The sequence below is a fragment of the Alexandromys fortis genome, unplaced genomic scaffold, assembly GCF_014885135.2.
Source record: "Alexandromys fortis isolate MF-2015 unplaced genomic scaffold, M_Fortis_MF-2015_v1.1 scaffold_12, whole genome shotgun sequence".
Classification (NCBI taxonomy): domain Eukaryota; kingdom Metazoa; phylum Chordata; class Mammalia; order Rodentia; family Cricetidae; genus Alexandromys; species Alexandromys fortis.
The window spans coordinates 7,197,191-7,223,680 of NW_026067937.1; the positions used below are offsets into that span (position 1 = coordinate 7,197,191).

The following is a 26,490-nucleotide window of genomic DNA, read 5'->3' on the forward strand; positions in this document are numbered from 1 at the left end:
AGAGAGAGAGAGAGAGAGAGAGAGAGAGAGAGAGAGAGAGCGCAAGAGAGAGAGAGCAAGAGCTGGGGATAGTGGCACACACCTTTAATCTCAGAACGCAAGAGTCAGAAGCAGGAGAATCTCTGTGAGTTAGAGGCCAGGTTAGTCCACATAGTGAGCTCCAGGACAGTCAGGACTACACAGAGAGACCCAGTCTCAAAACAACAATGACAAATATATATATAATTAATTGTGTATGTGTGTGGGCCTGAGTGTATGTAGGAGCACCATGTATGCAGATCTCTGTGGAGGAGAGAAATGGAGTCAGATCCACTGAAACCTGGGTTACAGGTTGTTGTGAGTTGCCCCATGTGGGTGCTGGGAACTGAAATGGGGCCCCCTGAAAGAGCAGCAGGTGCTCTTAACAGATAAGTCATCTCTTCAGCCCATAGATTAAAGTTTTTTTGTTTTGTTTTTTGAGACAGGGTTTCACTGTAGTTTTAGAGATTTTTAACAACACAGCACTGTGTAAAACAATTCTTTCATTCTAGGTTTACATTCTAGGTTTATGTAAAATTTAATAAATTGTAAAGTTTAATGCATACATTAAGCAAAGCAATACACATTTAAAATGCACATGCATACACAATGGCATTTATCAAACGCACTGAAGAGACTTTCGTGGGAAACTTGGGGAAATTTGGGGGAGTACAAATAGAGTTTGGAGATAAAGAAGAAATAAAGCTAAATTAAAATTGAAGAAATAAGAAAGATGCTTTGCATGAACTGAGGGCGGATTAGGATCTGAGTAGTATAAATAACTGGTCTACCTGCACCTGAGTCCCAAAATAAATAAATAAACAGAGAGAACACGCCTCAGGGAGATTTGCTCTCATAATTCTTGATTTACAAGGGCACTGCACCAACCTCTGAAACACAAAGTCTTTAATTAGTTTCAGTCCAAAGGTGACTGCTTTTCCAAGTAGAGAAATGGAAGGCAAATTTAGGGATTTTTTCTCCCTCATTCCCAGAGTGCCGATCTCGCAGATGATTAAGTGGCTGTCTTCCTGCTTCACAGTCCATGCAGATAAAAGCCAAGACCACCCCCCAGGAAAGCATTTCCAAGGAGAGGAGCTTGAAAACATCTTTTTGACAAAAAGAATTAGCATCAGCCTGGGTTTAGGGAGCTGGCTTGAGACCAGGGAGGAAGTCAGAGATTAACTCACAATTGACTGGTTCTTCTTTCATACCATTCCCCCGGCCTGCAGTTTCCACACTGGCAAGATGGAGGCATTCACTAGGAAGTAATTTATAGAACGCATCTGAGAACAATGAAGGAGCAAGTGTCAGGGGAATGTTTTGAATTCTTGAGGTGAATGAAATGATGATTAGGAAAAAGAGGCGTCTTTAGCAAATAACACAGTAAATGAATGTTGTGAGATATCTTGATCAGGGTTTATCTGGGATTAGTTTTGCAGATATTCGCTTTTAAGGTGGAGGTGTTCATAGTATTACACGAAGCAGCAGCGATCCGTTCAACCGTTCATGTGTAAGCACTGAACAAAATGAAATGTTCAGAGGATCGTTGTGCCAAGCACCTCATTATTCTGCATACCCATCTCCAACAGCCGTCTGAGGAGCAGGGTCAGGCCCGGCCCCAGTGCTTCATTCTCTATGTTTTGGTGGGGCTGGATGAGCTGGGAGGGATCGTGTTTTCACCGTCCTGACGTAATAGGATAAGATAGCAGCTAATACGATAATAGGAAGAGATGAGATTTAGGCGATCTCAGGGGCTTGTTAGAGAAAATGAAATCAGGCACTAAGATGAGCGTCTAATTACGTAAAAATGGGACCAGCTGAAGAGGGCCCGTCTACTTTCTCAGTAGTAGTGGACTTTGAGGCTGTCCTTGTCTTTTTAAACTTCTAGAGGTTATTTTGAATCAATTGTGTTACATAATGAATCACACTAAGCTTAACTCTTCTTACTTGGAACGATGGAGGAGGAGACACATCACCCGACGGCTGCGGGTGGGAATGGAAGGGGGTAAAACTACTAGGAGCCACCAGGATGGCAGCTCAGCTGCCCTTTGGTGGGCTAACCTTTACTAAGTTCTTGTTGCTGCTGCTCGCCAAAACGGACTTAACGCTTTTGTCTTGTTTTCTTCCTAGGATTTAGGTTTCCTCATTTTTACTTTGTATTTTGGAGTTCGAATTGTTAGGTATCTAGTGAGGTATTAGCAGGTTTAGATGGATGGACCTCTACCTCAAAATCAGCATCTTGGTAAAACCAAGAGCCCAAACTGGTAGATCCTGAATACAGGTCAAAAGAATGAGATCTGAGTTCTACCCGTCCTAACTGGAGGCACTGTTATTCTAAACTGTCCCGGAGGTAATAGTAGGTAACGGAGCTCTGTGAAGTTCCTGTTAGGCAGCAGCAGGGTTCTGGAGTAGCCTCTGTTTCCTCCTATAAGAATCAATCCAAGTGGACCCGTCAGTCACCTGGCTAGGAAACCCACACCACGGGCGAAGCTGTCTGTCTAAGAGGCTTTAGAAACAGGCTGAAAACAGCCAAAATGGAGATCAGCATAATGCTCTCTTTGGCTGTAGCCCAACGGTCACCCCTTAAGTGTGTGTGTTGCCCTGCAATGGCCCCTTTGGCCACTGTCCACTCACACCCCTTGAGGGGGCTCTAGTTTCCTCTGTAATAAACCCCACCTCTCCTCTACAATATGCTCTGTGTATTACTGTGTGTTGTCTGAATTATTGTAATGGAGGTCCCGAGGACCAGAAAGCCATGGGGAGTCAGAGGGAGAGCCCCATGACAAGATGTTTAAAGGCTTAAGACCTAATAGCCACATAATACCACACATTGGTAGTTAGAAACATATCGTTTATTTCTGAGACTCTCACATGCATTCACAAGAGCCACAGCTGCAACGTGCCCTATCCTTCACATCTGCCTGCTGAGCATCTTGCCATAGATACCTTACAGCTGTTGCTAACCCTTGTGAAAAGACAATGCCGGTGCCAAGTGTGCCGAGTGGCATGAAGATGACTCAAAGTTTTGAAGGAACTTTTTTTTTTTAAATATTTATTTATTTACTATACAATATTCTTTCTGCGTGTATGCCTGAAGGCCAGAAGAGGGCACCAGACCTCATTACAGATGGCTGTGAGCCACCATGTGGTTGCTGGGAATTGAACTCAGGACCTTTGGAAGAGCAGGCAATGCTCTTAACCACTGAGCCGTCTCTCCAGCCCCCTTGAAGTAACTATTATGCAGCAAGAGATCATGGGTAGAGATTTTATTTCACTGATGGTCTTCCATAATAAAACACTAAAATTTGAATGGTTTTGAACTTGGATACCAGGAAGAAGCTAGCAGGACATTGAGGTGAATATTAGTGAAAAACTGGAACCTTGAAGAAACTCCTAGTTGGGTCCAAATGGGCTTTGATATAACTATAGGGGAGAGCTTAAAGAGAAACTGTTAGTGGAAAGTCGAAGTGGTGTTTGTTACATAGAGACAAAAGTTCAGTGACACTGTCACCTGCGGTGATGTGGAAAATAGAAAGTGTGCCTAATCAATTGGCTATAGTAGCCCAAGTCATTTTCTGGTAAAGTGTTGAAGGTACAGCCTGACAGCTTTGCAGTATCAAAGAGAAGCTAATCCGAGGGAAGAACTCTTCAAAAACCAGTATCTAGTTTTAAAATCTCCAGCTAAAGGTGGCAAACAATGCTAAAGCGAAGAGATGGGCTCCAGACAAAGACAAAGTCCAGGATGTGGCAAACATCACTGATGGCGTGAGAGTATGACTGTACAAACCTTTATTTAGAATCAAAACTGCCCATGGCAGGGTTCAGAGCATCAGCAGATGAAAACAGGGCTTCAAAGATGCCCCAGGGCGTATGCCTCAGTAGCCTGAGCAGAGGGACAGTCTCAGTAGAGACAGGCTCGTTGTGAAAAGGTCTGAAGCTATGAATTTTGTGTAACAGAATAAAATGAATTGTATTTATAACTTACTGTTAAAAGTATTACAAGGGCTGGAGAGATGGCTCAGAGGTTAAGCTCAGCAACCACATGGTGGTTCACAGTCATCTATAATGAGATCTGGTACATGCAGGCACACATGGAAGGAATGTTGTATACATAATAACTAAATAAATATTTAAAAAAAGTATTACAAGCAAGAATGGAAAAAGCAAAACTTAAAGTGGAATTCAGACATCCTAGAATCTACTGTTATAAACCAAAGAAACAATACTGTACAGTTTCAAACCTGTATTACTTTTAAAAATTAATTGATTTATTTTATGTATATGAGTGCTTTATCTGCATGTAGAACATATACATGGTTGTGGGCCACCATCTGGTTGTTGGGGTTTGAACTCAGGACCTCTGGAAGAACAGCTAGTGCTCTTAACCTCTGAGCCACCTCTCTAGCCCCTAAAACATGTCTTACTTAAAACAGAAAAGGAATTAAGAGTCCAACAGGTGAACTTAAGAACTGTGGGAAGTCCTTCCCACACAGCAATAGACCTGAACACCCTAACCAAAGAACTAACCGTACATGTATGCAGCTGGGCTTAGGAATCCTGACGGAGCAGTAGCCATCAGAGCTTCCTATCTTCCATTGGAGCAGACTGTCTGTTCCAGTTCTACTGAGCCTATCTCACCATTATATATGGGGGTCTGGGAAACACTGGTGTTAAGATGAACAGGAATTATACTCGAGAAGCTTATTTTAAAACATTGTATCAGGAGACTCACATCTGCAGTCAGTTTAGATGACTCTGGAGTGATGGTATCATGGGAAGAGACGTCTACTATCAGAAAAGGTGAGACAAGTTTACCTCTAGGAGATACATAGATCACTGGAGACCAAAAGGCAGACTATGGTAGCCTCCTAGAAGCTCCCCAAAACTCAAATATTTTGTTATTATGCCCTGGGTCAGGTTCTTCCCACACTGGATAGAACAATATTATATCTATGACCATAGTCTATGTTGGAAATAACAATATATGGTTTAGGTCATAAAAGATATTATGCCTTCTATCATGTTCTCTCTTGGCATGGGAAAATTCAGCTTTCTTAATAGGACAGTCAAATAGTCCAATAAAAAGTAGTGTGGGCTCCTCCCAAAGGCACTGTGAGCAAGCTCAGTTGTTAGCAAATGTGGCATTTGCAGATTAGCCTTTAAACGCCTAGAGGACTGTCGATGTCCTTGCTTACATTTCTAAGCCTGAGCCACGCACAGTTAAGCCCCTCCTGGATTCCTGGATTCCTGGCTCATGGGAATTAAGTGAGACAGCAGATGGCTATTATCGTCTACATTTTACAGGTAATTTTCCATGAAATAATAGATTAAAATAAGGCTATCTCTAGATGTTCCCAAAGACTACTATGCTTGGAGAACTAGATGGATCTACTTTCACTGGGGAGAAGTGGAGAAGCTCATCTCACTGACTAGGTCACCAGACCTTTACGAAGTCTATTTCTAACACTTCATTTATTTCTGCCTCTAAGACTTTCTCCACATAAGGTTCAAAAACGAATTGCGAAGTCACACATGTTAAATCTCAGTCTTGTGTTTTGTTAGGTTGAAATTAAGAAGCACCAATAATAATAATGATAACAATATGTTACTTCCTCTTGCCAAAAACTCTGGGACCCATAAATGTCCTTTTGGGGGGTTGTATTAGGTACTGAACCCAGGGCTTCCTGAATGCTAGATACGTACTCTACCACTGAGCTACACTCACTACAATGTTTCTTAATTTTGTCCTGAGACAGTGTCTTATTAAGTTCTCCAGATAGACTTGCAACTATGCAGTTGTCCAGCCTCAGCCTTTCAGGAAGCTGCGACCAAAGGTGTATGCCACCATGCACAGTCAAAAATACGTTTAAAAATGTATTCTCATTTCAAAGATTTTGTAAATGCAATGCCATTGTTCTCCTAAAGTCTAAATACTTTTATTTTCAGCCAGAGGAAGGAAATGGAAATCACCAAGCAACAGGCACCATACACAGATCTACTAATGCTGAAGCTTGAGCGGACAGTGCCAATTCCTTTTTCCAGAATGGTGTATCAACCCTTGTTCTGAATGAAGACATGGAAGTAATTTCCAGAGAAAATAGTTTAAGGGAACTAGAAATGTGCACAGAATATTTTTTCCAACATTCCATAGAACTGTTCTGAGGTTAAAAACAAACAAAATCTCCAAACTTTCCAAAAAATATATTTAACAACAGCTGCACAGAGACTAAACATACATTATTTTAAGGGATGTCAAACATTATTTAAAATGTTCATAATCTACATCCCTTGATGTTTTTGTGGAGATCTGGAAATCCTAGCACTCTTATCTAAAGAAAACAGAGACCACCTGTCTCTGTCTCCTTCCTTCCCTGCCCCCACTCCTTTCAAAGATAAGATCTATGAGCCCTGGGTGTCCTGGAACCCCCTCTGTAGCCAGTGCTAGCCTCAAACTCAGACATTCCATGTGCTGCTCACTGCTTCCCAAGTGTGGGATTAAAGGTAGCATTAAGTGCGCAGCTACTTTTTCTTCTGACGCACTTTTCCTCTGCCTCACTAGATGGGAATGTCCCGTTTCCTCTCGCAATTACAAGTTTTTGTTTGTTTGTTTGTTTGTTTGTTTTTTTACTGGAGAGACAACCATAGAGGATAGAGATGGGCAAGCCTACCTTGCCAGCAGCCCACCAAAACGTGTTACTTATTTAAGATACGGTACGATCTTCAAAGGGTCATTGTCAGCGCTAACTACAATTTGTGCTAAAATAATAAAGCTTAGTGATCACAACAGTGTAGGCTCCTTTACATTTAAATCCACAAATTCCTACAAAGTACATATCATTATTTCTATTTTACATAGTTTATTTTTGTTTTAAAAGTAGAAAAACAGAAAGGTGAATAAATTTGTCCATGAATACAAAATTAAGTGGTGGTCTTAGGATTTAGGAACTTTGTAAATAAAATTCTAAAACAGGCTTTGAAAACACCACATAATGATCCAGCACAGTCTGGGGCATTTTGTTTAACATGCCCCCCCCCCTTTTTTTTTTTTTTTTTTTTTTTGCTTAACGGCCCCTTTCCATTGTCTTGGAGCCAGGTCTGAATCTAGAGGTCCTTAGTAAATGGGGGAGCTGAAATCTCATTTCATAAATACGGTCTCCCTGCACCTGACACAGCTACCTCCCAGAGGTTCTGAGTCCCTAAGAGGCTGGAATGCAAATAGACTCTGCAAACAACGCAACGCACAGTATTTGGGTGGGTCGAAAACGCTGCCAGTTTGCTCAGCCTGACTCTGAGACTCCTGGAGTCTGGAAGAACAAACACAGCCCTTTTGGGGGCCTTACGGTAATCCCAGGAGGGCGGGGTCAGGCTGATAAAGAGCCTCGGGCCTTGGTCCCTTGAAGAATCCTTGGACTGTAATGGGGCGGGGACAGATTGACACTCCTGTGACCTAAGTCCTCAGGGACCTCAGGCTAGTGGTTTTCGGTCAGGTTGACACCTCCAGGGAGGGCGTGGGGAAGGCGGGGCCCACCGCCTTCTGCTCGGTGAGGGAGAACCTGCGCTGGAGCTTCTCCTTCCGGGGGGATGCTCAGCCCCGCGGGAAAACGCAGAAAAAGGCTCTTGCCGCTTTAAGTGACTCAGGAAGTGAAAGGAGGCCGCTGACGGCGAGGGGCAAGTGGAACCGGGGCGGCGCGGGTCCGCGGCGGCCGCGATCTTGCCGGGCCACGGAGGCTGAGCTGCGCGGCGGGCGCGGGGGCCGACGGGGCGCGGGCAGCCGAGCCGGAAGTGGCGCGTGAGAGACGAGGCGCAGCGCGGCGCGCAGCGGAGAGAGGCCGAGTGGGCGGCAGGCCCAGCGCTGTCGGCTGGCCAGGCCCAAGGCCTCAGCGGTGCAGACGCGGCGCGGCCCAGCGGGGCGGGCGGTCGTTCCCCGGGGAGCAGGCGGGCGTGCGTGCGGAGGCCCCGCGCGGTGCAGGCGGAGAGCACGTCAGCCACTAGGCCTCGGCCGCGGCCCTGCAGCCACATGGCCTCCGGAGTGGGCGCGGCCTGCGAGGAGCTGCCTCCCGACGGCACGTGTGATGAGTGCGAGCCCGACGAGGCGCCCGGGGCCGAGGAGGTGTGCCGCGACTGCGGCTTCTGCTACTGCCGCCGCCACGCCGACGCGCACCGCCAGAAGTTCCTCAACCACCGCCTGGCCGAGTACGTCCATGGCGCCCAGGCGTGTACCCCGCCTGCCCCCGAGGACGACGAGGTCCCCGAAGACGTCGAGGCCCAAGGGGAGCCCGAGGGAGAGGTAGAGAGCGAGGTGGGGGAAGAAGAGAGCGAGTCGGTGGAGGACAGTGAGTCGGAGGAGGAGAGCGAGACGGAGGAGGACAGTGAGGATGAGAGCGAGGAGGAGAGTGAAGAAGAAGAAGAAGAAGACAGCGAGGAAGAGATGGAGGATGAGCAGGAAAGCGAGGCGGAGGAAGACAACCAAGAAGGAGAGTCCGAGGCAGAGGGAGAAACTGAGGCAGAAAGCGAATTTGACCCCGAAATAGAGATGGAAGCGGAGAGAGTGGCCAAGAGGAAGTGTCCGGACCATGGGCTGGATTTGAGCACCTATTGCCAGGAAGACAGGCAGCTCATCTGTGTCCTGTGTCCCGTCATTGGGGCTCACCGGGGCCACCAGCTGGCCACACTCGATGAGGCCTTTGAAGAACTGAGAGTGAGTATCGGGCATTCACAACATAGGTCTAAGGGGACCAGGACCCCCAGTTCCAACTCAGATAGCTAGCAGTGACCACATTCATTTTCCTGTCTCTCCAAAAACAAAAACAAACAAACAAACAAAAATAATGAGTCACCTTGTTGGGAGCAGTGCCAATTCTACCATTTTGGTTGAAATTGTCAAGGTGTCGATTCTCATCTGAGAAAATACAAGTGCGTAGAAAATCTTGGGTATAATTTCTGAAAGTTTGCAAATCTATGCTCCCTGGATCCCAGATTGAGCGTTCCTTGGTTCCGTGCGAATTTTGACGCCACTTAGGCCATTTTTCACATCATCGCCATTGTTAGGGTCAATGTTTTGACTTAGTGCTCTTGCTATGGCAACTCCGCCCAGCTGAAAACGTGAGAAACCATGGTTTTTGGCAAAACCAAGTTGCCGGTTCTTGTGAGAAGCCCCTGAAAGTGGTGAACTAGACGATGATTTGGTGTGTGCCTTGAGTTGCCGTAGGCTCTTCGTTTTTTCAGCCTTAGTAGGAAGGTGTGTAGCTGGAAGGTTGTATTGGTCCAGGGACGTAGGCTTTCATGTCCACTGTCTAGACTTTGATGTGTTATCTTCGACATATTTTTGGTCAGCGGTAGACTTTTAGTAACTATTTGTTGATTGCATTTGGGTTGCCTTTCTGGATAAAGTGGATGACTAGAACCAGTAAGAACAGTCTTTCTGTGTGTCATGTTCATTAAGTAGTGAGAGTTGGTAAATGTCATATTAGGACTTTGGTTTCCCTAAGCAGTCTTACAACCACCGGTCTCAGATAACTAATATTTTGATAGTGAAAATACTCCATATTGATGTTTCCCTTATGCCTGTTTTTAATGTAAAATACACGTTCCAAAGTGTACAAAATATGTAGTCTATTAATAACTACAAAGCAGATACTTGAGAGACCATCACCTAGAAATAGAACATTATTACTAATGTTGACACTCTTCATATCTCTTTCCCCAGTCTTCTTTTGCTAACTGTTTTCCTGACGTGGGCCAGTGCTTTTCTTACTATCTTTATGTGTTACAGCATCTGTGTGCATTTCTGAACTTGAACTTGACATTATGGTTTTTATGTAATTGTAGCGCAGTATTACTTTTTAAAAGGTATTTGTGAGATTCATCCATTGACTGGCTGTGGTTTATTTTTCATTGTTGTATTGAACTCCATATTATGGATATGCCACAAGTTACTGTATAAATGAACATTTGACTTGTTTCCAGGTTCTCGAATTTCTTGCTGTTACAACTGATGCAGGTGTAACTTGGTGGCATATGTCTGTAATTCTAGCATTCCAGAGGTGAATGCAAGAGGACCAGAGTTCAGTGTTAATCTCAAGTCCATAGTGAGTTTGGAAAATCCTGTCTCAAAAACAAAATGACACATCTTCTCAAAAAGTACTGCAGGTTTAAGCATTCCCGGCCATGCCTCCTGATTCCCATTTGCCTGTATTTAAATGGAAATAGTACCCAGTGTTACCATCTGTTTTCCAGGTGGTGGTTGTAGTTGGCATAATCATGAAGACTTTTCCTGTTGCCCTGAGTCTTCACCGCCACTTGATATTAACAGTACTTTTCATTTTTCCCTGTGTGGTGACTATGTAATGAATGATGTCATATTGTGGTTTTAATTGCAGTCCTTTTGGTTTCTGTGTATCTTTTGTATTTCCTCTTTTGTGATGTGTAATCAGATCAAAAGAGCAAATCAGTATTTGGTTATCTATCTTTTTTCTCACTAACTTATGTATGTACACATATACGTGTGTCTATACACATTGTTTTCTATTGTCTCTGTTTATTTCAGATATCTTCTGTCTCATGGTTTTTCTTCCTTTTCTAATATAGTAGTAATAGTATGAAGCACTGAGTACCCAGGAGATCTGCAAGTATTAGGACATAAGAAAGCTAAAGGGAAAGAGGATGGCTTGACATCTAGACAGACTCACCCTTAAGTTCCACTTGAGTTGAGTCTCAACTTGAGAATTACTTTCTTGTTCAGTCTGAGATGGCAGCTTCCTTTCGTGCACTTTTTCCTGTTGGCTACTTCAGTATCTATAATCTGGGGCTGAACTGTTGGGTGGTAGCAATGAGCTCAGGTACTCAGGGACCTGAGGAGAAGGCAGAGGACAGACAAGAGCAAAGCTTTAGTTGTGGTATGTGGAGTGGAGATGAGAAATAGAAAAGCCTGGCCCAGGGGAGGCAGGTCCACAGAGAGAGACAGACAGACAGACAGACAGTCATTATAATAGAGGGCAAGACAACATAGTATCAGGGGAAAATAAAACTGACCTTTTTTTTTTTAAAAAAAAATATGGATTTGCTTTTTTTTGTGGGTTTGAATATTTAGAGGAGAAGTGTGAACAGTTGCTTCTTGGCCTTTTGGCCAAGAGACTTACAAAGTAGAGGAGAGTTACAAACAGTGTGATCTGCTGTGTGAGTTAAGTGAAAGAGAGTGATTTTAGACAGAGGCATGGCACCACAATGGTTTATTGGAGAAAATGGTAGTTGAGGCATGCTTTGAAAGATGGGAAGGAATTAATAGGTAGGTATGGTGTTAGATAAATGCTCTCTGTGTTATCATAGCAACAATCGGTATTCATTTATTCTAACCCAAAATATTGGTTATTATGTCAGTGTTAGACTATTCCCTTTGTGTTATTACCTCTCATAAGTCTAGTAGTATATGTTAGTCTTCACTATGTTCCCAGCACTTAATACAGGGCCTATTGGATAATTAACACACATGAAATACTTGATAAGTGTATGATAAGAAGTATAATAATTTTATCTAATAGCAAGGCTTCACTAAAGAAGTGATAAAGACATTGTACTGTAGTGTATATCAGTGTTTATATTGGAACTAAGTTCAATTATACCTGTGATGGAATAACTTGGAATCCTAAGCTGGCAGCAGTTCATATAAGAGAGATGCCTATTTCTTCCCCATGTAAGTGACATCTGGATGTAGGAGTCTAAGATTGGAGGAAGCATGAAGTTTTATTTTGGCTGTTGCCAGGTCTTCTCTGCTATCTTTGTTACAAACTGAGATGGCCATTGAAGTCTAGCCAGCACGCCTAACTTCTAAGATAACAGGTAGAAATGAAAGACACACCCCTCTATTTTAATGTTTCTTTCCAGAAGCATGAATTCCTGCTTAGGTTTCATGGGGCAGAACTCAATCCCATAGTTTATCTAGTTGCAAGGAAGACTGGGAAATAATCATGTCTCTGGGCTACAGTCTGACAAACTAAAAGGTTTTGTTATCAAGGAAGAATGTTGAAGTCTCTGCCTCATTATCCTTACAGTCCTAGCAGTCATGGTGGGAAATTCAGTTAGCTTCTGAGTCTTGGTTTCTTATCTTTCTCCTTTCTTTCTTTCTTTCTTTCTTTCTTTCTTTCTTTCTTTCTTTCTTTCTTTCTTTCTTTCTTTTTCTTTCTTCCCTTTCTTTCCTTTCTTTCTTTCTTTTGTTTCTCTGTGTATCTCTGGCCTTGAACTTCCAGAGATCTGCCTGCCTCCCTGAGTGCTGGGATTAAAGGTGTGCACCACCAATGTCTGGCTGAGTCTTGGTTTCTTAACATGGGCATAATTGTCCCCCTCTTTGGGGCTGTAGTAAAGAGAAAAAGTAAATTCATACATAGGGCCTAGGACAGTGTGCATGATCTTCTAAGCTCTCAGAAACTGATGGCTCTCATTACCATAGAAAGCTCTGAGGCTGTCTTTACTCTGAGTCTAATTCCAGGCAAGTTAGTCTGACAGCAGGAGCTGTTCTGGACACCTAAGTTTTCTTTGGTGGAAACTGTTCAGCCCCCTCTCCTTCTGTTCTTTCTGCCTGCTCTAATGGGCTGCGTTGATAAGCTCTGAAAACTTGTCTTCAGAGAAGAGGTTCCTATATATTTTAGTGGTCTGCTGTTAGATTATGCATTAGCTCCCCAAAACACAGCTGCTAGGTCTATTTTAGGTTCACAGGTTTGGCTGTTGTCCTCTTCAGATTCTGTTCTATACTCTGGCAGGGTATAAATTGTGTTGAATTGTAGATTCTGGCTCAGTAATCGTAGAGAGTAAAAATGCTGACCTTTGGAGATGTAAAATTAAAAGAGACTAACATTTGCTAAATTTTGAGACTCTTCTAGAGATAAAGGAAAAAGTAATAACTGCCATTTATTGAGAAATTTGAATACACTTCATGTTTTACACTTGATCCTCACTCTAGCAAGCTGTGTTACCCTGACTCTCATTTTATAAATGAGGGGAAAGATGTTTAAAGAGGTTGAATTTTGCCAGATCACTCACTGTCAATGCAGAATTACAATTTTAATACAAAGAAAATAAGAGCTTGTTTCAGAGCCAAGTATGAGTGACCATTTCCCAGGAACACAAATTCAAGGTACTTAAGCACTTTATTTCAAGATAGTAACAGGCTCATGAAGTGTTTCTAGTAACAGAACAAAGAAAACTATTGATAAAAGTGTCTTTAAAATCCATTGGGAGCATCAGGTGTACAGGTTACAGCAAAGGGGGAGGTTCCTGCAGATACAATTTGATAATATTCTTAGTCTTTGAGTTTGTAGAAATTAAAGTTTGTTTCCTAAAAAGATCTTGCCTGATACTTACAAGGATGCTAGTTGTAATACAGAATTGGGCAATAAATAGCCATTTTTTTTGGGGGGGGGGTTAAAGATAGCACAAATTAATATGGTTTTCAACAAGCAACATCCCAGCTTTCCACAATCACAGGAGTTGTAATGAGTTCATCAGCCTTGTAGAATATTTAACGGAGTTGGGTGTTTTCATTGTTGTTGGCTACTTGTTTTTGTTTGTTTGTTTTTTTCTGGGAACTTCAGTTCACAGTAGTAAGTAAAAAGAAGAATTTCACTTCAGCTCTGCCACCAGAATGCATATTCTTCCTTTTTGTTCTCTGTGTATTCTCAGTTACTCTTCTCTTACTTGTGCTTTTTACATTTCACAGAACCATTTGTTGACTGCTGTCTGCATGTACTTCATGCATAAAAAATACTTTCAAATTACTTTTCTCATCCTCCCGAAAGACCTCCTATTCTGCAAAATAGTTTGTTGTTCTTTCTGTGCAGCAGTTTTTTAGTTTATCTGATCCTGAGTTGTCACTGTGCATTCAGTTAGTAACAATCACAATGGCAACAGAATATGTGGAGCACTTCCTGTGTGCAGCCATCTGTACTGCAGACTTCATACACTCTTGCCACTTATCTCTCCCCACAATTTTATGAGGTAAATTAGTGAGCTGTATTTGTTATTCGAATTTGATTAATGGCCTTAGGTTTTTCTTTTCACTTCTTCATTCAACAAATATTAATTGAAATTCTTTAATTTGCCAATGGAAAATTTATGCCAAGATATTTTAGCTGTCAATTTTATGTTTATTTCTTCATTCTTTGATGTTTGATTTTTTTAAAACAAGGTCTTTTGTGTAGTACTTGCTGGTCTGGTACTCGATATGTAGCTCAAACTGGCATCAAACTTGTAGCAATCCTCCTGACTCGGGGTTCCAAGTGCTGAGATTATAAGTATGTGCCACCATGCATACCCAGTTTAGCTGACAATTTAAAAATGTAGGAGGAAGCACAGCTTTCCAGTTTTTTTAGGGAGTACCTAAGCAGAGTTTAAAGCTATCAGCTCTAGAGAGCTTCTTATGCACCTGAGCAAGTCAGATTTTCACTGTGTGTGGTTTACTTCCTACTAGGTGCTGAAACTAAAATCCCTTTACAGAAGATAGCACATAGAAATTATGGGATGATCATAATTAAATATAAATTGCCATGAAAATGAATAAACCAGAACTGGGACTATATCTCAACAATGTTTGAAAAACAGGCAACTGATAGAAATATTTATATTGAATGGTAACTTTTATACTTTAAAAAAAAAATCTAGAAAAAATAATTTCCATGTGGAGTGTTTTTGGCTGTAAGGAACCTAACAAATAATTCTAAGTCTCTGATGTCATTGAACTTACATTCTATGAACAAATTATATTAAGCAATGTTAAGTCATAGGATTTATTTTAAATAATGCACAATTTTAAGAACAAACACTGGAAAGGGAGATGGAGAATAGGTAGGATGTGAGGAGAGGAAGGCTATGGAAGGCTCTGAAGAGGACCTGGAATAGTAGCCTTGAAACAGAAACCTAGCAACCTCTTTTGCTAAACAGTATTGAGTCGTCACTGGGGCCCACAGGCATCCAAAAGCAGGATGCAAATCTGGGGCCTGCCTTCATTCTGTGCTGTGGTTGAAGGAGAGAGAGAACCTTTTCCTCTTAAGTCAGCTTGACTTTTGAGACTAGCAAAACCTTGGACAGAGCATATTGCAGATGAAGACCAGTGTTCATAAGGGCCAGGCTGCACCTCAGTTCTTACCAGATTGCTGGTTTAACAACTTACCAGACTACATGTAGGACCTGAGCTGAGAAAATTAATAATGGGCAGGACCACACCGTAGCTGGGATTGCTTAGTTCAATCTAAAATTCATGTCAATACCCAGAAGACGTTTTGGGACCAATAAACCCTTAGTTTTGTTCCTGTTTCTAGTGTGGCTACATTGAATAAATCTTTCTCTGCTGTTTACTTTCACTTGTCTCTTAAATTGGTGTACTGGGAATGGGTAGCTCTGATACTACTCTGACACCATAGTTATAGCTAGAGCCAGTCGTGGGAGCGTCTGGAGGCATAGTAGTTCAGGTGGAGGGAATGGCCATAAGATGAAACAGACATCTGAGGCAGTTAAGTGAATGGCTGGAGTATAAGAAATAGGGCAGGCAGGCTTGAGGAGGTGGTGAGGAGTAAAAAGGTCAAGTTACCAAGTAGGCCATTATAAAGATTTTGGATTTCTTCTGAGTGACCTAGTTCTGTTTAAGCAAGGGAATGAATGATCTATTTTATATTCTTAAGACTTTACTCAGCTTGCATGTTAGTGTACAGCTTTAATCTACACATGGGAGGTTGAGGCAGGAGGATGGTAATCAACTCACAACATGGTGACATCCTGTCTTAAAAACAAAAACAAGATCAAAACAAACAAGCAAAAACCCAGTCTAACAAAAGAAAACAGAACTTAACTCAATTTCTGCATGGAGAACAGACTATAAGATAACAAGAGGGCTGAATAAAATTCCATCGGTATACACACTACTTTTTATGTACAGGAACATGGGTAAAGAGTTTTTTTTATAAGAACATGGGCAACTTCAGAGGCCACTTCTCTGAAGGAAATGTCTTGTTTTCACCATTAACTGCTGTTGGTCCTTTGGGAGAGGTAAGGCTTGGTAAACCTTTCCCTCTCCACAATGGAATGTTGATGGACCAGTCTTATGTAGATGATCACATCTATGCCTGGAAGACTGCATTTCACAAAACTTCACCAATTCTTCCAGGCTTACATTCTTCTAGTCTCCTCTTCCAGAATGTTCTGTGAACCTTGGAGGAAATGATAGCGATATCTCATGAGAGCGAGCATTTGACAATCTTTTATTCTTAGGACTTTGACTAGTTATGCATCCCTGTAGAAACTGTTGCCCACTGAAAAAAGAAGCTTCTCTGACCAAAGCCAACAGTAGCACTAGCCTATGAGCAAGCAAAAGCATAAATATTTATAAAGCAAGTCGATGGGCACATGGTGTCTATTTAGCAAAATGATGATGCTGATACTATAGCTTCCCCATTTGGATGCATGACCTCCTTGGCTATGGCCTTTTAGCCACACTACAGTACCAGACATGCATTCCCTCCTGTGGATGAAGTCCAAACAGAGAGAAGTTGGTTACCTCTATAAAAATTATGCCACTGTTGCACCAGTGTGCACACAACTGCCTGGAACTTCACAGGACCCATAGCTGAGGATCTACACTGTTAATAACATTTTTACTGATAACATCCTGCATGGAACCTTCTGGCACTATGAAAGCTAGTCAGCATGGAGGAAACTTTCAGCTCAGCTCCCACTTGATTTCTCTATATCCCGCAACCAAAGTCTGTGGTATCTTCAGTAATGTGGTCTTAATAGTTGTGGGGAGAAACCAACAGCGATGACCAATAGCCGTATTGGCTTCCCTGGCCAATAACTCAGGAAAATGGCACACTCCTGTGACTGGAATTTTCATTTAATCCCTTTATAGCTTCTGGAAGTGGAGTAATCTACCCACCAAGTCCTGTTTTTCTGATCTTCAGCTTGAACCCCAGCATCTGTCTCAGGGTTTTTAATTACTTGTGATACCTTTTTGTTTGTTAAATGATTTAAGCTGGTGCTGAGCCTGAACAGTACAAGAGTTGAGTCTGTCTTTGCTTTAGTAGCTTCCTATTGTATATCAAAGGCTTCTGCTAGCCACAGTTAGCTTTGTAGTCTGTGAGACTGGAATCTTCTTCTTTCTAGAGATTCCGCAGACTCTGTCCTCTAGAGTGGCTAATGTTCTATCTGGGATAGATTTGGGGGATGCGTGTCTCCCAAGTGTTTTGGGAGGGGAAGCAAAAGCAGCATTGAGATTTATACATGAAGACCTGTCTCTGAAAACCTAGAAAGCATTAACCACCCCACTGTAGATGCCAAGTAGTCCCTTGGTACTTCAGAGTTCTTGCCTCTCCAATAAATAGCAGGTTGGTGGCTGTAGAGGTTCCATCTGCCTGCTAACCTCAGTCTCAGGAATACCAGACCTCAGAATTACTTAGTTGAAGGCTGCTTGGAAGCAGGACTTCTTTTCCCAGGGAGAGGCCTGCCCCTGAATGCCTCTGCTTAAGTTCTTTCATTTTATACAACAGCTTTCAGGGCATTCTCTCACCCTTGGCTTTGCTAGTTGAATTTACTCTCTGATTTGGAACTGTTTCCTTTTCTCAGGCTGCCAGGGTAGCTAAGTTTAAAACAGTATCTTTACCCCTCTAGATGGTGCCTGACATTACTTCCCAGTGTTACAGAGATTGCTCTCCATTGCTGACTGGCTGCCGGAGGAGTCACTGTCTCACCAAAGCTCTCAATTGTGAGAGCTGTGGGTTTGTCCTGTGGCTGGGTCTTCTGGTCTCATTTTATCAGCCTTGCTGGCTAATCACCTCAGTGAGGCTCTGCTTCCCTTCATCCCACAGGGAACTTTGTTTTGAGGTTGGGGTTGTGTTTGGCTCCACTTATTTTCTCAGCACTTTCCAGCTGTTCTATCACTAAGTTTGTAATTTTGAGGTTCTTCCTCTCTTTTTGAAATAGAGTAGGGGGGCATTGAGGGGGGGTGTTTGTTTTTTGTTTATTTCTTTTTTTTATTCTAACTCTGGTTTTAGTGCCGTAGGGAGCTAGCTTCTAGACCACCATCTTACCTGGTAGTTCTCGTGATTTGTAAACGTTTGTAGCTAATTTTAAATGCTACTGTGATATGTAGGACAACACTAAATGCAAAAGGAAGCAGTTCTGTAGACTACATGCTTTACACTTGTAGCGTCTGATCTATTCATCTTCTCTATTTAAAAATAGAAGTATGAAATCCCAGATGCTAAATTACCTAAGCTCACATAGCAGCTAGTGGCATCTAGTTGTATGTACCTGGGCCTCCTTTCTTTGTGCAAGGCATGTTACACTAAGAGAATTAAACCTTTTCTTTTGGAATCTTAAGAGAAGTCACTATCGCTTTTCCTAGAAAAGTGCATGTACAGTGGTTTTGAGAATTTTAGGCCACTTGAGCTCTATACAGGGAACATTGGGTAAAAATCCTCTCATTCCTGCTGGTTCATATATTTACTATATAAAAATAGGCCCTAATATTTAAGTTTAGGCAAACTAATAGGAAAGGCGTTAGAAGTAGGCACCCCGGGCTATCCTGCCCCTTTCCCTCTGTCTTATTGCTGTTGTTTTTTAAAATTAAATCTTAAACATGCCACTAGTAGTACATTGAACTAAATCTAAAATTTTCCTATTATCATGCTTAATACCAGACCCAGATATATCACTTTTCTTTTGTTTACATATATTGCCCATAGAAAATATATACTATATGAGTTATTTTGCTGGTTTTAAGAAATCCCATAGTATATCTGTCATAAATCAAGATATATACAGATCTGCTTTATTTTTTTATTATGTCATATTCCATAGTTCTTTAATTCCATAGTTTGCTTATCCATTCATTATTAGACACTCAGGGTATGTAGTCCTAAACGATTGGAAATATTACAAATATTTTTATACATGCCCCCTTGACATATCCTTCCTCAAGAGGAAGATAGGCGTGTACATGATTGATGTGGTTTCAAAGTAGCATTCCCACTTTATACTTCTAAATCAAGTGACATATGGAATTTCCCCAAAGCCCCTTAGTACTGGTTGTTTCAGATTAAAGCATCCTTTCCAGCCTGGTGGGGAAGACTGATATCTTAATTATGAGTAACTTTAAGCATCCTTTGTGTCTTCTGATGTATGTCATGTTTCACTTTTTCTGTTCATATCATTTGTTCACATTTCTTTTGGGCTTACTGATTTTGAGAAATTTGTTAAGCATTTTTCATATGTTGTTGATATTAGTCTCTTCTGTTTTATATATTATAAATTTTCCTCACTTCCATCTTTCTATTCCTGGTTTTCCATTGATTGATTTTGTGATTTGGGAGGCATGATTTCACTTGCACAACATCATTTTTATCCACTGTAAAGTGTGAACACATTAGCTCTGACACCGTTTCACTGTGAAATGCTAGTGAAGGGGTGTTTAAGCCCTTTAGTTACTCATTTGATTTCCGCCAGTTACTTTTCTTATCAGCAACATGAGAATAAAGCATTTTTAAGGGTTTTGAGGAATACCAACAAAAGAGCATATGGCAGTGCTTTGGAGCTTTGCGTGAGAGGTGGAAGTCATTTTGTCTTTTAGTTTTGTGACTTGCCCTAGGAACTGACTTTTGTGAAAGTTGATCAGATTCTGAGCTATCGTTGTCACAGCACAGCCCGTGCTTATTTTGCACAGTCTTGGTGGAGGGAAGAAGTGTATAAAGCAAGGTGTGCTCATGTTGATCAGCATCCTGGAATGCATTATGGGATGGAAGTGCCATGTAAGGAAAAGCCCTCTTCTCCCCCAGCTGTGTCACTTGCTCCAGAATGACATGTAGAATCTGTTCATTTATGGGACGAGATACCTTTTTTTTTTAAAGATTTATTTATTTATCATGTATACAGTGTTCTCCCTGCATGTGTGCCTGCAGGCCAGAAGTGGGCACCAGATCTCATTACAGATGTTTGTGAGCCACCACGTGGTTGCTGGGATTGAACCTGGGACCTCTGGAAGAGCAGTCAGTGCTCTTAACTTCTGAGCCATCTCTCCAACCCGGGACGAGATACTTGAAAGGTTAGAATTACTTGCCTTCGTGTCCTTGTTCAGTTCTCAGAACAAGGGATACAGAGGAAACATTGGGGGACATATAGTATTGTGTGTGTGTGTGTGTAAAATTCAGTTTTGGTTGTCTAGACTCAACAATTAACAGAAACATCATACAGCTCTACAGATTGGGAGTATTTATACTCAGATACCACCCTTAGGCCCATATCCTTGTATCTTTTGCCCTGTGTCTTTGAAGTTCCTTCCTTTCACCATACCTGTCCCCTTACACACTGCTTTCCAAGAACTCTGTCAGAATGTCTTGAGCCTGCTACCAGGGCCTATAGAGCCTGTCTGTATGATAGTTCTTGCCAATGAATTCTACACATGCTATGTACTGATCCCATAGGTCGCAGGTGCAGCCAGAGGGACTGTTTGAGAAGGTGTTTGTAGAGCTTGCTTACTCCATTGAACACCTATGCATAAGGCTTCCTATAGTGTAGGGAAGGACTGGGGTGGAGAATACAGAGGTTGTGTGGGGTGAACTTGCACCAGGATCTTCCCTTTGTGGTTTTTTTTCCCCCCCAATTCTAAAACTTGTCAGAGACAGATCTAAAGAAACTTTCTTTTTTCAGTTTTGGTGGTGGTGGTGGTGGTGGTGGTACTATTAAGGAAGATTTTCTTCATACTCATTTTGAAGCAGCAGAACATATTTTGAACATAGCAGACTCAATATAAAGCCCAATTAATGTTTGAGGATAACTGAGTTGCTGGAGAGGTAGACTGTGATTTCCTGAAGGGAGACTCTTAGGTGCTGTTCTGTGTTTCCCCCTGGGTAGGTGATGCTTTTGATGCTTTGTGAACAGGAGGAAGAATTCCACTGGCGAAATGCATTTTTAGGAAAAGGCAAAGGGTTTCCTCGTCTCTTTATACTAGTAAGGCACAGCTGTCTTAGTATTAGGGATTCCTTCTTCAGTCTTTTTCTGAAGGCTTTTAAGACATAGTTTAGTGCATTCCTTTCTGTTTTCTGCAGCCAGAGGGAAAGTTATAATCCATCAGGGCTCTTGCGGGGAATAGCTTAGAATGGGTGCTAACAGCTGAGGGGTGTGTGTGTGTGTGTGTGTGTGTGTGTGTGTGTGTGTGTGTGTTTGGGGGTAGGGAAGAGATTTCTAGGACCAAAACCTGCTTGTTCGGCCAATGAGAATAGGTTAGAGGAATGATGTCACCAGATAGGTTTTTTTGTCTGATCATCTTGTAAAAAGCAGGATTGTGTCTGGCAACTTAATGTCTGGCAACTTAACCCTTTTTTAGGTATTTAAAGTTTCACCCTCTCTGGTATAATTTCTGCTCCCAGCTGTTAGGTGCGAGACCATAGACATTAAAGGCTTAAAGGACTATAGAAACTGGAGAATTATAAGCCACCACTTAAAAAAAAAAGAAATGACTAAACTTTAGAGCCACAACTAGAATGGAAATGTGATCTGAGTTGTGTTCAGAGAGCACATCTAAAGCAGATGCTGGGCATGGCTATATGATACCTTTTTTCTTGTAGTCTTAGCAAGGGAGGAAGCTTAGTGGGAGAAGACAGCCTTTAGTATATTTTAACTTATGGAATGGAGTCTGGTGGTTTGAATGTAATTGGCCTCTATAGGCTCAAAGGGAGAGGCACTATTAGGAGGTGTGACTTTGTTGGAGTGGGTATGGCCTTGTTGGAGGAAGTGTCTCACTGTGGGAGTGGACTTTGAGGTTTCTTATGCTCAAGATGCTGCCCAGAGTTTCAGTTCACTTCCTTTTGCCTTCTGATCAAGATGTAGCCAGCACCATGTCTGCCTGTGTGTCACCATACTACCAGCTGCCGTGCTCCCCACTATGATGATAGTGGACTAAACTTCTGAAACTGTAAATTGTTGCCTCAATTAAATGGTTTCCTTTATAAGAATTGGCATGGTCATGGCATCTCTTCACAGCGATAGAAATCCTATCTAAGATACCTGCGTTTTACAAAGTATTTCCTGTTGGGGAGGGATTGAATTGGCTTTGTAGATTTGGATGGAGACTGTCATGATTGATCTTGAGGCTGATTTTGAGTAAGTGACGTTTGCAGTATTTGTTTATTCTTGTACTTTTTATGTGTCTTTTCTCCCATAAAAATGACAGTTGTTGTATTTATGCTTATTTCCTTACTGGTAAAATAAGTGGCCCTGTTCTATCTCCTAGAGTTTCTGAGATAAGGAAATAAAATAGTTCTTGTGACTATAGATCTTGCTTTATGCCTGGATTATAATGAGTGTTTCTTAAGATTTTATATTCACTTATTCATTCAGTGGACATTTTACACCTCTGTTTGTTTTGAACACTACCTTATATGTCTTAAAATTTTTTAGAGGGTGAGAATATTTGTAGGCATGCATGTGTGCATGTGTGAAGGTCAGAGAAGAAATTTGTAGAACCAGTTCTCTCCTTCCACCTTTGTGTGGGTTCAAGGAAGTGAGCTCAAGTAATCGGGCTTAAAACCACTGGGGTGACAGAGCCTTTACCTACTGAGCCATTATTCTGGCCCTGGTAAAGTACCACCTTCTTGATGCAGGGTGTAGGAGATACAGACATTAAAAGATCGTTCCAGCCTTTAAGGAACTCAAAACATCTTGAAGAAAACAGACAAAAATAATAATTAAATGCATGTTTCATTTTTTTTAATTCAGTGCTAGGTCCTCTTCTAACTATCCTGGCATACATGAACACAATTATCTTTCTCAGCTGTATGCAATATGTACTATAATGGCTAGTTTTATAGACAGAAATAGAAATGCAGAAGGTAAGATGATTTGCCTACTACCACACAGTTGGTTATAGAGTTGGCATTTGAAACCAGGAAGTAAGAATTGACATTCTGTGCTCATCTCTACAGTGGTCACTAGCCACATATAACATGAAATGTGCCTAGTCTGGGTTGAATTGGGCTGTATGAATAAGAACTAGATTTCAAAGACCTAATTGGGGGTGGGTGGGAACTATAAGTCTCTCTCTCTCTCTCTCTCTCTCTCTCTCTCTCTCTCTCTCTCTCTCTCTGTCTTCTCTGTCTCTTTTCCCCCACCTTCAGTCTGTGTGTGTGTGTGTGTGTGTGTGTTAGAAAAGTTAATTTATTATGAAAGAAAGGATTCCCAAGAGAAGAAAGGGCCAGACTAATAGGTAAAACCTCATATCGAAATTATATGTTGCTAATATTTTAGACATACTGAATTAAGTAAAATGTATTAAAAGTGGTCTTACTTTCCTATTATAGCTAATCTAGAACTTAAGATTTTTTTTTTAAGCCTACCGCACCCTGTATTCCCAAGGCAGTCTCCTATCCAAGTACTAACCAGGCCCCACCCTTCTGAGCTTCCAAGATCAGACGAGATGAGGCATGTTCAAGGGTGGCATAGCCGTAGACTAAAACTTTAGATTTTAGAACACTTACTGTGTGCTGTGCACACTGCTAATACTTCTGCAAACATTTTAATTAAGTTTCATATTACCCTTTTTATTACTGAAAAGTTTCTGACCCAAATAAGCCTCTCCACCGATGCAGTAATCCAAATCAGATCAAATCAAACCGAATTAGAAAAAGAACAGGTTTAATGGATACAGATGCTCTAAGATGACTTTCCAGCCCCCCCAGAGAGGAGATGGGAAAGCAAGACCAGAAAACCACGTGTTCTCTGGGGGACAGTTTAAATACCCTGTGGGAGAGGTCTTGTGCATCTCTGGGGCAGGGTCTTTGTTTGGCCAAGGAGTCTGAACTCAGGCGCTCCATGGGAGGGGACTTGGGGTAGAGCTTCCATCTGAACATTCCAGATTCTTTGAATATATGGGAGCCAGGGCCTGGAGTGATGCTTCCATCCAAACATCCCCATTTTGTAGTCAAGAGAGATGATTGTAGTGATGAGCCGCGGGCAGGCCTACTTTTCATCCCACCCAGCTCCTGCATGGCTAGCTTAGCCCTGGAAATAACAACACACAAATTGTATTCATTTAAACACTGACTGGCCCATTAGTTTCAGCCTCTTATTGGCTAATTCTCACATCTTGCTTAACCCATTTCTAATAATCTGTGTAGCACCATGAAGTGGTGGCTTACTGGGAAAGATTCAGCATGTCTGCCCTGGTGGCTGGCTCCATGGTGTCTGACCAACTATGCTTTCTTTCTCCCAGCATTCTGTTCTGTCTACTCCTGCCTATCTTAAATCTGCCCTATCTAAATCCTGCCCTATCAAAAAGCCAAGGCAGTTTCTTTATTAACCAATGGGAGTAACACATAGACAGATGACCCTCCTCCATCAGATGATTTTGAGAAATTCAGTAATTTGTTCTAGGTTAGTTAACTAATTGGTGCCAAACAACTTCAAAGCCATGTTTGTCAAAAAGCATGTGTTCTTAACTAGCATATGGTAATTTCGTTTGAATTTAAGCCTGAGATGTTTTATTTTTGTAGGTACATATAATATTGTGTACATCTGTATCTAATACATAAATCTTCAAAATAAAACTCAGTAGTCCACAAGATAGAACTCTCTTTTGCAGGGTCTTGAAGGCAGGCACATTGGAGTCTGAGATGAGGCAGTGAAGTCATCCTCTACCAATTGTGTTTATTTAATTTTATCTCTCTCTCTCTTTCCCCCTCCTTTTCTACCCCTGTCTCTCGTCTTCCTTCCTTCTTTTTTAGCCTGGCTGGTTTCAAACTCACAGAGATCCTTCTGTCTCTTCCTCCTGAGTACTGGGGTTAAAGGGAAGTGCTACCATACCCAGGCACATTGAGGTTAATTTTCATTCCAGTCTATTACTTCATCCTCATTGTCCATGGATGGAGGAGGGAGGGGCAGCACACCCTCCTTAGTTGTGTAGTTCTTTTATCTGATGAGATGAAGGATTTGTTTTCTGTTTTACTGTTCATTCTCTCCTGAAATCTCTCCTGTTTGTGTTTGAGAGAGCAATGATATGCTACTTAGTGACTCTTGACTGTTTTTTCTCCTAGAGCAAAGATTCGGGTGGACTGAAGGCGGCTATGATAGAGTTGGTGGAAAGGTTAAAGTTCAAGAGCTCAGATCCTAAAGTAAGTATTGTTTTGGAATTAACTGGGTCTTGGTAGCTCAAACATTTATTCTCCTTGATCTGAGTACAGGAAGTGTTAATGATTATCTGTACTTTCTGTTTAGATCCAATTAAGCCTCACCATCAAAAACTGTTCTTATATGCCTGGAGAAAAATCATCTATTTCCCGTTCTCTATTTTATGACTTATAACACATAATCCTTAATTGTTGTTTTTTTTTTTTCCTTTCTAAATTGCAGAGAAGTGCATTTTTACTCTTTCCTTATCAGACCTTTGAGACTTTTGTCCTCTGTGTCCCTTAGATATACCCAGAGGCATCTGAGTGAGATACTGATCAGCGTAATTCTGGTCCAGCTAGTTGGTGCATAGTACTAATATACCTTGTCAGTCCCTGGCTTGCAGAAGGCAGCTGCCCCTAAGCAGCCTTTGTCCTCGTTATCTGGAGTCTGGTCTAGGAAATGATTTGAGCATCTCAGCTACTTTGCAAGATTTGGGGAGCTGGAGGATTGAAATTCTAAGAGATACAAAACTGGAGTGGGGTGAGGGTGGAGGTGGTAGGCTGGGAACCGAGTGTGCAGGAGGAATTATGACTAATAGATCACTTCTTCTTACTGAGACACTTACTGAAGCACTACTCAGTATTGGGACTAGATGACTCTTTGGGAACTTAGAGCTCTCACAGGTAACAGGGAAAGGAACATGCTTTTATTTTTATGTCTCTCCCTTTAATAATTAGGGGTACCTGACAGCCAGGTTCTGCTCTAGGGATCTTACATAGTAACGACAAAATATATAACAAAATTTTAACGTTTAAAATGTGTGCTTCAGTGGCATTAAGTTTATTTGGAGTGCTCTGCAACCATCATCACTGTCCACCTCTGGTATGTTTTTATTGTCAAAAACTAAAACTCTGTCCCTATTAAACATAGCATCTCATTCTCATTCCCTTTCTATATTTTTTGATGATCACAAACCCCTGTGGAGTAGTTCCTTTTCCCAGCTTAATTTATTTTATTTTAAGGGTAGTGAGGCTTAAAGAAGTAGATTTATTGCTCCAAATCTAGTGTATTGTGGAGATGAGAGTCAAATGACTCTAATGCCTTTATTCTTGTTTTCATTTCTCACTGCAAACCCTGAGGTCTCATCTTTGTGCTTTGTAATCATGTTTTTAAAACTGAAACGCCACAATGAAGCAAAGCCATTTGCAAGAACGGGCTCTTTAATAACTGCAGCCATCAGTAATTTTCATATGACAGTGAAAATATTGACATTAGTAGTATCTCCTCTTTTTTAAATAGGTAAGGTTCTATGGTAGTGAGCATCTAGATAGAAAA

General features: G+C 41.6%; 1 protein-coding gene across 2 annotated transcripts in view; it reads left to right on the forward strand.

The window, feature by feature from the left end:
• The first annotated feature begins 7,526 nt into the window (after positions 1-7,526).
• Trim44 (tripartite motif containing 44) overlaps positions 7,527-26,490 on the forward strand; it is a 104,852-nt gene continuing 85,888 nt past the window's right edge. The window contains exons 1-2 of one of the 2 annotated variants that reach the window (XM_050146994.1): positions 7,527-8,716; positions 25,080-25,157. In XM_050146994.1, coding sequence (XP_050002951.1) covers positions 8,036-8,716; positions 25,080-25,157 — 759 coding nt within the window. In that variant the 5' untranslated portion in view covers positions 7,527-8,035. The remainder of the gene's footprint in view (positions 8,717-25,079; positions 25,158-26,490) is intronic. The other variant, XM_050146995.1, reaches the window with a different exon arrangement.